At 42.7% G+C, this 13,298-nt stretch overlaps 1 protein-coding gene across 7 annotated transcripts in view; it reads left to right on the top strand.

Annotated features, from left to right (window-relative positions):
* The window catches only part of ZNF512 (zinc finger protein 512), a 39,502-nt gene that overhangs the window by 14,851 nt on the left and 11,353 nt on the right, over positions 1-13,298 (top strand). For 5 of the 7 annotated variants that reach the window (XM_055253757.2, XM_055253756.2, XM_063623858.1 and 2 more), the window contains 7 exons: positions 461-556; positions 848-931; positions 1,568-1,692; positions 2,234-2,320; positions 3,335-3,433; positions 4,012-4,179; positions 8,759-8,953. In XM_055253757.2, the coding sequence (XP_055109732.1) occupies positions 461-556; positions 848-931; positions 1,568-1,692; positions 2,234-2,320; positions 3,335-3,433; positions 4,012-4,179; positions 8,759-8,953 (854 nt within the window). The remainder of the gene's footprint in view (positions 1-460; positions 557-847; positions 932-1,567; positions 1,693-2,233; positions 2,321-3,334; positions 3,434-4,011; positions 4,180-8,758; positions 8,954-13,298) is intronic. The other 2 variants (XM_055253758.2, XM_063623855.1) reach the window with 1 other exon arrangement.

Genomic DNA, 13,298 nt, shown 5'->3' with positions numbered 1-13,298 from the left:
TGCTGGGATTACAGACATGAGCCACAATGCCTGGCCCCCCTTTTCTTCTAGTGTGATCCTCTGTTGATGATTTAGGGGCTGGTGTAAGGGTTATTCAGGGGAGAATATTCTAGATCGTCACAGTCTCAAGGGTCCTTGGTGGCTAGCCCTCTATCTTGAGCAATTCTTATCCTCTTGTTACCCTCAAGTAAGATTAAGCAATTGCTTGAATGCCCTTATTATTCATAAGGAACAATGGATGATTTGGGATAGATAACAATATAAAAAGAAAGGGGGAGTGGGTCAGTTAATGAGAAGTTACACCAACTTCCCTAAAAATGTCACAGACATTTCTCTGAGGCCTGTGTTCACTGATGATCTTTCCTTTTGATGGTCTTGCGAATGATGTTTTGAAGACAGGCCTAGATGTTCATTTACAAAGTGTGCTGAGTTTTTGTTTTGTTTTTGTATGGTACTTCAGAGTCAGGTGGAGTATCAGCCAAGGGAAAAAGGAAACCCAGGCAGGAAGAAGATGAAGACTATCGAGAATTTCCTCAGAAGAAGCATAAGCTTTATGGTAAGGCAGTAACTTTGCTACTTCTTTTTCCCTGGGTGACTGAGCTTTATTCTTTGAGGGTAAAGGAAAGAGAAGCCTTAGTTTGAGCCCTTCAGTGACCTCTGAGCCCTTTGAATTGTTTGGGAGGGAATGGCCTCCATCCTGCCTCATTATACCCTTTCATTCTGTCATGACTTAGGCAGTCAGTCGGTTGAGGGACTGGGAAATAGGGTGTTGAAGAGGAGGAGAGGGAAGAGATTTTGGTATTAGCAAGGGTGACATGCTGGGCTTCAAGTTTCTGTCTTATGTCAGGGAGGAAGCAACGGCCTAAAACTCAGCCCAATCCCAAATCCCAGGCCCGTCGTATTCGGAAGGAACCACCAGTTTATGCAGCAGGTATGTTTTCTTTTGGAAGTTTTGTGGGATGTAGTTCTCACACTCTGATTTGTTGTTGGAGTTGTCTGTGAAGGAATGAGGTACTAAAGCATTTCTTTAAGGAGGCAGTTACTAAGGGCCTGAGTTTGGAGTCAGACAGACCTTTGCTCAAGTTTTGGCTCTTCATTAACTTTGTGACCTGCCTCAATTTATTTAACTTCCTCTTGCCTCAGTTTCCATGTCTATGAATAGGGGTAATAAAGGCAGTTAGAATTGTTTTGAAAATTAAATGGATAAAAACATTTAGCATAGTCTCAGGCACATAAGAAACACTCAGCAGACAGGCTGTGACATTTCTCAGTATCCTATTGTTATATCCTGTGGTGAAAAATGTTGCTGCCTAATTCTTGAAGCAACTGGGCTTTGGAGCGGTTCTCAAGTGGTTTTTATCATGGCGAAATGAGTAGGAGTTTTCAGAAACTCTTCACTGTCTAAAAAATACTACTTTTAGAAGTTATACCCAGCAAGAGTCTCTTCATTGCAGTCTACCAGGAAAAGGAAAAACCATTTTATGATACTTTTCCTAAATCGTGGGATTATGCTTTTTGTTTCTGGAGAATACTGCGATTACAAAGTGTTTCTTTCTCTCCTTTGTAGGCAGTTTGGAGGAGCAGTGGTACTTAGAAATCGTTGATAAAGGCAGTGTCTCCTGCCCTACCTGCCAGGCAGTGGGGAGGAAGACCATAGAGGGTTTAAAGAAACACATGGAAAACTGCAAGCAGGTTAGATATTTTGGCGTTTCATAACTGTTACGATATTTTTACCCAAACTTTAGACCTCTTTTGCTGTGTTGGATATGCTGGTTATAATGGATGAAAAGCAGCATTGTATAATAAAGGAAACATACGCTTTGGATCTGACACAGTTAGGTTTGAATCTTCTCTTAGCCACATACTAGTGTGGCATTTAGCTTTTTATATGTAGATGTCAGTTTCATTTGTAAAACAGAGAAAAAATAATAAATACAAAATAATAAAAACCTTGTGTAGTCCATGAGAGGATAAGAAAGAAGTAACACAGGGCTAAGTGCCTAGCCCATTACTTGGCAAATATTCAGTTAATGGTAATTCTTACTATTTTAAAAGTGAATTGCCTTTTTTTTTGCCCTTGAAGACATGACACTGAGTTTCTGGGATTTTGAGATTTATTGACTATTGAGTTTGAGAAATAAAGGAGACATAGATGAAAGCATTTGAGTAGGACTTTGTGACGTTCTGTTTCTCTGTGGAACAACCTAGCACTGAGCAGTATTTTTCCTTCTAGGAAATGTTTACTTGTCATCATTGTGGGAAACAACTTCGTTCACTGGCAGGGATGAAGTATCACGTCATGGCAAATCATAATAGTTTGGTAAGAGTGTCTTCTGTCTTTTGTGAGTGTTTGGATGTCTTTTTTATTTGAGATGGAGTCTCACTCTGTTGCCCAGGCTGGAGTGCAGTGGCACGATCTCGGCTTACTGCAACCTCCACCTCGTGGTTCAAGCGATTCTCGTGTCTCAGCCTCTTGAGTGTTTAGGACTACAGGCGTGCACAACCGCGCCCAGCTGATTTTTTTGTTTTGTTTTGTTTTGTTTTTTGAGACGGAGTTTTGCTCGTTGCCCAGGCTGGAATGCAACAGTGCAAACTCGGCTCACTGCAACCTCCGCCTCCTGGGTTCAAGCGATTGTTCTGCCTGAGCCTCCCAGGTAGGTGGGATTACAGGCACGCGCCACCCCACCTGGCTGATTTTGTATTTTTAGTAGCAATGGGGGTTTCTCCATGTTGGTCAGGCTGGTCTTGATCTCCCAACCTCAGGTATCTGCCCGTCTCGGCCTCCCAAAGTGCTGGGATTACAGGCGTGAGCCATCGCACCCAGCAATTTTTTGTATTTTTAGTAGAGACTGAGTTTCACCACGTTGGCCAGGCTGGTCTCGAACTCCTGACCTCAGGTGATCCGCCCTCCTTGGCCTGCTGAAATGCTGGGATTACAGGCGTGAGCCACCGTGCCCGGCCTGGATGTCTTTTACTTATGTGAGTGTAGATATCTCAGTGCAGATGGCTCTGGGATTTTATAAAGGTGTTAGCAAGAAGACCCTTTTGATAAAAGAGTTATGCACAATGAAACCTTTGCAGTGAATCCATAAACATTTGTGTGTTTAGGTTAGCTCCAAAGGTTCATATCCTGGGAGGCAGAGGCTCAGAACTCTTATTTCCATTATATTCACTTTGTCCAGGAGAAGATGGAGAACACCAGGAGTCAGAAAACTTGGGCTTCATTGGCACCAGCTTAGCTGCCAGTCCAATCCTTGATTCTCCTCTGATATTTTTTTCCCTGTGTCTATCTTTTCCATGAATCATCTTCTTGTTTACTTCTCTTGATTTCTAGCCCATTTTGAAAGCCGGAGATGAAATAGATGAGCCAAGTGAGAGGGAAAGGCTCCGAACAGTTCTAAAGAGACTGGGAAAGCTCAGGTGCATGCGTGAGGTAAGGGCCCAAGGACAGCAATTCCTTCTGCCTGAATTCTCAGGTCAATGTCTTTCGTTCTTCTTTCCATTTCTTCTCTTCCTCATTGTAGACTTCCTAGTTCTGCACTGTCTTGGTCTCTTGAATCATTAATAGTTGTTTATTTTCTTCCTCATTTCCAAAAATTTATTTTTCTCCCCCTTGCCTTTGTTTGATGGGGTTTCCTTACCATCCTTTTTTTAATGTGATGAAGAGGATCCCAGTGACCCCTCACTGTGCTGAACTTTGGTATATATTGCTGGGTATATGATATGGGAATGGGGTTGGATCACAGACCAAGGAGAAAGCTCTGACATGGAGTAGATGCACAGTTATAGTTTATCAAGGGCTGACTAAGCTGATTGAAAATCATGCTTGATCAGAGTAGGATGGCCAGAGACAAGGAAGGATTGTGCTGATGGGAGATGTTGGAGAGGGTCTACTGAAATCAGAGGGTCTATTTGTATTTTGTGGTGGTGAATGCTTTATGGCTGTTTAGAAATTTAGGGATCATGTCAAAAGATGTAAGATTATAGTTTAGGCTTCTCTCCTGTGTTCAGAGTTGCTCCAGTAGCTTCACCAGCATCATGGGATATCTCTACCATGTCAGAAAATGTGGCAAAGGGGCTGCAGAGCTGGAAAAGATGACCCTGAAATGTCACCACTGTGGAAAACCATATAGGTCGAAGGCTGGACTTGCGTATCACCTGAGGTCAGAGCATGGGCCTGTGAGTACTGATTCCTTTCTATACCCTGCGTGGGGATGTATTTCGTGGTGAGTCCTTACCCTTCTATCTTCCCATATGTGTTTGGTTCCTCATTTGTATCCTCTTTTAATCTCTGAATGCTTGTGTGTTTATTCTCGTCTTTATTCTTTCTTTGTCCTTATTTCTGCCTTTTTAACATTATTAGGTTAGATAAATCAAAATTCAAAGTATAGTCCAGGCAGAAGTAAACTCATTATTATATATTTTATATCTTATATATTTTTATATAGTGTGTGTGTGTATATATATATATTATTATTTTTTTTTTCCTTCAAGAGACAAGATCTTGCTGTCTCAGGCTGGAGTGCAGCGATGGGATCATAGCTCACTGCAGCCTCGAACTCTTGGGCTCAAGCCATCTTCTTGCCTCAGGCTCCTAAGTAGCCAGGACTACAGGCTTGCGTCACATGCCCAGCTAATTTTTTGTTTTTAATTTTTTGTAGAGATGGGGGTCTCATTATGTAGCACAGGCCAGTCTCAAACTCCTGGCCTCAAGCGATCCTCTTACCTTGACCTCCCAAAGTGCTGGGATTATAGGTGCGAGCCACCCTGCCCAGCCCATTATTTAATTAATTAATTAATTAATTTATGTATTTATATATTTTTGAGACGGACTTTCCCTCCGTTGCCCAGGCTGGAGTGCTGTAGAGCAATCTTGGCTCACTGCGACCTCCGCCTCCTGGGTTCAAGTGATTCTCCTACTTCAGCTTCCCGAGTAGCTGGGATTACAGGTGCGTGCCACCACGCCCAGCTAATTTTTGTATTTTTACTAGAGACGGGGTTTCACCACGTTGGCCAGGCTGGTCTCAAACTCCCAATCTCAGGTGATCTGCCCACCTCGGCCTCCCAAAGTGCTGGGATTATAGGCGTGAGCCACTGTGCCCAGCCTCATTGTTATACTTTTAAAACTAAAGGCATTCCCGCATAGCTAGAGCTTTTATGGGCATCTGTCCAGCTGGTTCCTCTTTCATTTTTTTGGTTTAAATTTTTTTTTTTCTCATTACATTTCCAAGGTTTCCCACCCTGTGGTTTCATTTTTTTTAGAGTCATTTGTTAAGATATAATTTACACATGGTAATGTTTACCATTTTAGTGCATAATTATAAGAATTTTGACACATGTATACAGTCATGTAACTACTATCACACTCAACACATAGACTAGGCAGGGTGCCTTAGCTCACACCTGTAATCCCAGCACTTTGGGAAGCTGAGGTGGGCGGATTGCCTGAGCCCAGGAGTTTGAGACCAGGTTGGGCTACATAGTGAGACCCTGTCTCTACAAAAAATGAAAAAATAAGCCAGGCATGGTGATGTACACCTGTAGTCCCAAGTACTTGGGAAACTGAGGTGGGAGGATCACTTGAGCCCAGAAGGTTGAGGCTGCAGAGCTGTGATCATACTACTGCATTCCAGCCTGGGTGACAGAGTAAGACTCTGTCTCAAAACAAACAAAAAAAAGATGTTTTACAATTCCATCACCACTTCAAGTTGACTTGTGTCCCTTTAGTCAGCCTTTTCCTCCAGCTACAGCCCCTGGCAACCAGTGATTTATTTTCTGACCCTATAGTTTTACCCTTTTCAGAATGTCATATAAATTGAATCATACAGCATGTAGCCTTTCAGTCTGACTTCTTTCATTTACCATAATCCATTTGCGATTCATCCATGTATTGCATGTATCATTAGTTTATTCCTTTTTTTTTCTGACTAGGATTTCATTGTATGGATGTTTCAAGTTTGTTGTTTATCTACTTACCAGTTGAAGAACATTTGGTTGTTTCTAGTTTTTGACGATTACGAATAAAGCTGCTATAAACATTCACAAAGGTTTTTGGGCTGGGCATGATGACTCATGCCTGTAATCCCAGCACTTTGGGAGGCTGATACAGGTGGATCACTTGAACTCAGGAGTTCGAGACCAGCTGGGCAACATGGTGAAACCCTGTCTCTACAGAAAATACAAAAATTAGCTGGGTGTGGGTGGTACATGCCTGTAGTCCCAGCTACTTGGGAGGTTGAGGCAGGAGGATGGCTTGAGCCCAGGAGGCGGAGATTGCAGTGAGCCAAGATGGTGCCACTGCATTCCAACCTGGGTGACAGAGCAAGACCCTGACTCAAAAACAAAAAACAAAAAGATTGTTGTGTCTTGTTTTTTTGAAACAGGGTCTCGCTCTTTTGCCCAGGCTGGAGTGCAGTGGCGCCACCTTGGCTCACTGCTACCTCTGCCTCCCGGGCTCAAGCCATCCTCCCACCTCAGCCTCCCAAGTAGCTAGGATTATAGGCGAGTGCCACTGCGCCCAGCTAATTTTTGTATTTATAGTAGAGATGGGTGTTCGCCATGTTGGCCAGGCTGATCTTGAACTCCTGGGCTCAAGTGATCCACCTGCCTTGGCCTCCCAGAATGCTGGGATTACAGGCGTGAGCCACTGCACCTGGCAAAAAAGGTTTTTATGTGAAAATAAATTTTAATTTCCCTTGGGTAAATACTTAGGAATGAGATTTCTGGGTCATATGATTAATGTATATTTAACTTCATAAGAAACTGCTGCATTGTTTCCCAAAGTGGCTGTGCCATTTTGCATTCCCACCAGTGAAGTATGAGAACTCCAGTTGCTTTGCATCCTTGTCTACATTTATTATTGTCAATTTTATTTTTTGATCCATTCTAATAGGTATGTAGTAGTACTTTACTGTGGTTTAAATTTTCATTTCCCTGATGACTAACAATGCTTAATCTTGTTGACCATCTTTGCATGTGCTTACTGGTGATTTGTATGTCTTTAATGAAGTGTCTGTTCAAATCCTTTGTTCATTTTGGAAGGAAGATTTTTGTTGTCTTATTAAGTTTGGGATATATTCTGGGTTTTTTATCATTCCGGATACAAGTTCTTTATCTTTTTTTTAACATTGTCTTTTGAAGAACAGAGTTTTAAATGTTGATATAGTTTGATTTATGTATTTTTTCATTTATGGATAATGCTTTTGTTATATCTAAGAAATCTTTGCTTAACTCAATGTATAATTTTCTTTTTTTTTTCTTGAGACAGAGTCTCGCTCTGTTGCCCAGGCTGGAGTGCAGTGGTGCGATCTCGGCTCACTGCAACCTCCGCCTCCTGGGCTCAAGTGATTCTCCTGCCTCAGCCTCCTGAGTAGCTGGATTACGGGTGCCCGCCACTGTGCCTGGCTAATTTTTGTATTTGTAGTGAGATGGGGTTTCACCATGTTGGCCAGGCTGGTCTCGAACTCCTGACCTCAGGTGATCCACCTGCCTCAGCCTCCCAAAGTTCTGGGATTACAGGCGTGAGCCACTGTGCCTGGCCCTCAGTGTATAATTTTCTGTTGCTACTGTGAATCACCACAAACTGAATGGCTTAGAACAACACACATTTATTATCTCATAGTTCTTTAGGTCAGAAATCCAGTTACAGGATGCCTCAGCTGGTTCCTCTGCGTAGAGTCTCACCAGGCTGGAATCTGTGTCGGTACGGCTGTTCTTTTTTAGAGGCTCTAGTGAGAGAACATGTTTCCAGACTCATTCAGATTGTTCAAGAATTCAGTTCCTTGCAGTTGCAGGAGTTCCTTTCCTTATTTGCTGTGGGCTAAGAATTCTCACTTTCCAAAGGTCACCTGCATTCCCTGGCTCATAGCTGTCTTCAAGTCAGAGACAGGAGGTTGGATGTCTCTCATGCTTTGAATCTCTCCTGCCTCTTCTTCTGCTGGATCTGTCTTACTTAAAGTCAACTAATTATAGACTTTTATCACATTTACAAAATACCTTCACATCAGTACACTTAGATTTATGTTTGATTGACTAACTGATGACTGTATCCCAGCCAACTTGACACATCAAAAAACCAACATACACAGGATCACACACATTTTCTCCCTTGCTGTCTTCTAGAAGTTTTATAGTTTTATGTTTTACATTTAGGGCTATGGTCCATTTTGAGTTAATTTTTATATATAGTGTGAGGGATGGGTTAAGATTTGTCTCTTTGCATACGAATGTGTCTTTTTAACCACTAAGAAGCCTTTTTTTTTCTTTTTTTTTTTTTTTTTTTTGTTTTGAGACAGAGTTTCACTTTTATCGCCCAGGCTGGAGTGCAATGGTGCAATCTTCACTCACTGCAGCCTCCATCTCCCTGGTTCAAGTGATTCTCCTGCCTCAGCCTCCCGAGTAGCTGGGACTACAGGCGTGTGCCACCATGCCCAGCTAATTTTTATATTTTTAGTAGAGACAGGGTTTCACCATGTTAGCCAGGCTGGTCTCCCAACTCCTGACCTCAGATGATCCACCCGCCTCGGTCTCCCAAAGTGCTGGGATTATTGGAGTGAGCTACCACGCCTGGCCCTAAGAAGCTTTTTTTTTTTTTTCTTACCAGTAAAATATACATTAATATGGTGGAACTTGATGCTAGTGGTTAGCAATCTACTACATAGCTCTTTTGATATTTAGAGCAGGAAGCTCAGCCTTTAATCACTGGCTGTGATGGATGCCACTTATCAGGCCTATGTTTTGCTGTGTCTCATTCTTGCAGATATCCTTCTTTCCAGAGTCAGGACAGCCAGAGTGCTTAAAGGAAATGAACCTAGAGTCAAAGAGTGGGGGCCGAGTTCAGAGACGTTCTGCCAAGATAGCTGTATACCACCTGCAGGAGCTGGCCTCTGCTGAACTGGCCAAGGAATGGCCCAAGAGGAAGGTGCTTCAGGACCTGGTACCTGATGATCGAAAGGTAAGGCAGAAGCATGTATCAATTTGGGAACCATTATGTCTAACATTGTGCCTACTGTACAGAGAGAAGTAAATGCACTTGAGTAAGTACGTAATAGGCAGTATTTTGTTTGTTTATCCTTGGAGATAGAGTACATCTGATCTAGCTTCAGTGTTTGGGGATTCAGTTAGGTTCTAGAGTGACAGTCTGTTTCATAAGTTCCTTAAAGAGCCCTCTTAATTCTGGATTAATTCCAGAGGGAACCCGAATTCTCAGATTTTTGTGTAATGTGTTTTTGTTTTTTTTTTTTTTTTTTTTTTTTTTTTTTGAGACGGGAGTCTTGCTCTGTCGCCCAGGCTGGAGTGCAGTGGCGCAATCTCGGCTCACTGCAAGCTCCGCCTCCCGGGTTCATGCCATTCTCCTGCCTCAGCCTCTCTGAGTAGCTGGGACTACAGGCGCCCGCCACCACGCCCGGCTAATTTTTTTTTGTATTTTTAGTAGAGACGGGGTTTCACCGTGGTCTCGATCACCTGACCTCATGATCCGCCCGCCTCGGCCTCCCAAAGTGCTGGGATTACAAGCGTGAGCCACCGCGCCCGGCCCGTGTTTTTGTTTTGCTAGTTCATATGTGGTAGTTTATATTTAGTTGAGATAAGTGGTTTCAGTTTGTTTTGTAGTAACAGAACTCCTCTCCCCCGCTTTTTTCAAAATAAAATCCTATGCAAAACACAAGTATATAAAATAACTTAAAAACAGATTTGCTCTGAGTAGCTGTGAGTAGTGAGCCCAAAGCCTTGTCTACTTGGCCTTCTTCTTCTTGATACTTTTATTGTTCCCCTACACGGCCCCAAGCATACTTCTGAGGGGTGCAGAACCTGTTTGGAAGCCCTTGGATCTATTAGAATCTATTGGAATAGATCATAGAGGAAGGGGCATTATTTAGCCAAAAGGAGACAAGGATATATGACTATCGGATAGTCTTGGGAACAGGTTGAAGGGATACGTAATATGGAGTAAGAGAGGAGCAAAGGGCCTCTTATTCTCCAGGGTATCAAGAAGTTCACATTTGGCATAGGGCTCTGACCTATGTGAGAGTAATGTTATGTCTTATAAGGAAATAAGGCTGGGTACAGTGGCTCAAGGCTGTAATCCTAGTACTTTGGGAGGCCGAGGCAGGTGGATCATGAGGTCAAGAGATCGAGACCATCCTGGCCAACATGGTGAAACCCCCTGTCTACTAAAAATACAAAAATTAGCCTGGTGTGGTGGCAGGTGCCTGTAATTCCAGCTACTCAGGAGGCTGAGACAGGAGAATCGCTTGAACCCGGGAGGTGGAGGTTGCAGTGAGCCAAGATTGGACCACTGCACTCCAGCTTGGGTGACAGAGTGAGACTCTGTCTCCAAAAAAAAAAAAAAAAGGAAAAGAAAAGAAAAGAAGGTCAAACCCTAGTTTCTAACACTTATGTCTTCTTTGGTCTAAAAATTAGTCCAGGGTGGTAGGTGTGCACTCTTGGTGGACGCTCCTGGTGTCCATGGAGTTGAATTGTATTTTTGAATATTAGAGTATACTTTCTTGTTTTGGACTTATTTCTACATTTTTTTTTTCCTGCTACAGGCTAAAGTACATGGCTATCTAAATCCAATTTAAATGTGGGTTTTGCACAGTGATATTTATCTCATGATACTACAGTCAGGTTTCACTATGCATAGGATGTCATAAGGAAATTTAAATATTTGCTAACTGGCTGGGCGCAGTGGCTCATGCCTGTAATCCCAGCACTTTGGGAGGCTGAGGTGGGTGAATCACGAGGTCAGGAGTTCGAGACCAGCCTGGTTAACATGATGAAACCCCATCTCTACTAAAAATATTTTTAAAATTAGTGGCTGGGCACAGTGGCTCACGCCTGTAATCCCAGCAATTTAGGAGGCTGTGGCGGGCCGATCACCTGAGGTCAGCAGTTTGAGAACAGCCTGGCTAACATGGTGATACCCCTTCTCTATTAAAAATACAAAAATTAGCTGGACGTGGAGGCAGGCGCCTGTAATCCCAGCTACTCGGGAGGCTGAGGCAGGAGAATCGCTTGAACCTGGGAAGCAGAGATTGCAGTGAGCCAAGATCGCACCATTGCACTCCAGCCTGGGCGACAAGAGCGGAAATCTGTCTCAAAAAAAAAAAAAAATTAGCCAGGTGGGACACACCTGTAGTCCCAGCTGTAGTCTCAGGTACTGGGGAGGCTGAGGCAGGAGAATCGTTTGAACCTGAGAGGCGGAGGTTGCAGTGAGCCAAGATCATGCCACTGCAATCTAGCCTGGGCCACAGAGCAAGACTTCATCTCAAAAAAATGACAATAAAAATAAATAAATATTTGTTGCCCGGTGTGGTGGCTCACACCTGTAATCGTAGCACTTTGGGAGTCCAAGGCGGGTGGATCACGAGGTCAGAAGATTGAGACCATCCTGGCTACCATGGTGAAACCCCGTCTCTACTAAAAATACAAAAAATTAGCTGGGCGTGGTGGTGCTTGCCTGCACTCTCAGCTACTTGGGAGGCTGAGGCAGGAGATTCACTTGAATCCGGGAGGCAGAGGTTGCAGTGAGCCGAGATTGCGCCACTGCACTCCAGCCTGGGTGACAGAGCAAGACTCCATCTCTAAAATAAATAAATAAGTAAATATTTGTTAACTCATTGATAAAGTTGGGTATTCTCATCTAGCAGATGCTTTCCTAAAATCATCAAATAGGTTATTTATGTGTGTGTGTGTATATATATATATATATATATATATATATTTTTTTTTTTTTGAGACAGCGTCTCGCTCTGTCACCAAGGCTGGAGTGCAATGGCGCGATCTCGGTTCACTGCATCCTCTGCCTCCCAGGTTCAAGTGATTCTCGTGCCTCAGCCTCCCAAGTAGCTGGGATTACAGGCACATACAACCACGCCTGGCTAATTTTTTGTAGAGATGGGTTTTGCCATGTTGCCCACGCTGGTCTCAAACTCCTTAGCTCAGGCAATTCACCTGCCTCGGCCTCCTGAAGCGCTAGGATTACAGGCGTGAGCCACTGTGCATGGCCTGGTTTATATTTTTGACAGCGTATAGATAAAAGGCATTATTCTTTCTTAAATATAAAAATTTAATCTTTTTGAGTGATAACATATTCTTCAAATGGTTCAAAAACTCAAAATGATGCTAAACATTGAATTAGCCCACTCCCACCTTGTCCTTGTTCTGTCCTGTCCCCATGGTTAACCATTCTTATTAGCTTCTTGTTTATCTTTCCATTGTTTCTTGATGTACATATAAGCAATGTGTATTCTTTCTTAAAAACTTTTAATTTTGAAATAATTTTAGACTAGTTAGCAAAGTTTCCAAATGCTCTTCACCTAGCTTCTCCTAATGCCAACATCTTACATAACCATACCTTAGGATATTATCAGGATACCACATTTTATTTCATTTCTGTGTCTCCTTAGTCTCTTCCAATCTGTTATAGTTCCCCTGGCTTTGTCTTTTGTGTCCTTGATGCTGTTGAAGAGAACTGGCTGGTTATTTTGTAGAATGTTACCCAACGTGGATTTGCATGATGTTTTCTCAAGATTAGGTTGAGAGTTCTGTATGTGTTTGGCAAGAATACCACTGAAGCAATGTTGGCCCTTTTCCATGTATCATATCAAAAGGTATATGATGTTGATATGTCTCTTACTGATGATGATAATTTTGATCAGTTGCTTAGGGTGTGTTTTCTAAGTATCTCAATGGCAAAACTACAATCTTCCCATTTGTAATTAGTGAGTATTTTGTGGGGAGATGGAATATGCACATATCCTGTTTCTTATCATACTGTTGCCTTCTTAGATTAACGTCCATTGACAATATTTGCCAGTAACAGTTTTTTTTTTTTTTGGAGACAGAGTCTCACTCTCTCACCCAGGCTGGAGTGCAGTGGCATGGTCTCGGCCCATTGCAACCTCTGCCTCCCGGGTTCAAGCAATTCTTCTGCCTCAGCTTCCTGAGTAGCTGGGACTATGGGTGTGCACCACCACACCAGGCTAATTTTTGTAGTTATAGTAGAGATGGGGTTTCACCATATTGGCCAGGCTGGTCTCGAACTCCTGACCTTGTGATCCACCCCCTAGAGTGCTGGGATTACAGGTGTGAACCACTGAGCCTGGCCGCCTGCAACAGTTATGCCTGTGATGTTTACATAATGATTTTCAGTTTCCATCATTTTTTCTATGATTATTGATTAGAACTCAACTGTGAAAAGATCTGTTGTTTTCCTCTATTTATTTGTATAAGTAAAGACTCAATGATGTTTATTTCATGGGTTATAATCCAATGCTATTATTATTTATTTTGCTGCT

Source organism: Symphalangus syndactylus, chromosome 18 (genome assembly GCF_028878055.3).
Source record: "Symphalangus syndactylus isolate Jambi chromosome 18, NHGRI_mSymSyn1-v2.1_pri, whole genome shotgun sequence".
In the NCBI taxonomy this organism is placed as follows: domain Eukaryota; kingdom Metazoa; phylum Chordata; class Mammalia; order Primates; family Hylobatidae; genus Symphalangus; species Symphalangus syndactylus.
This window is presented reverse-complemented; position numbering and strand designations above follow the sequence as displayed.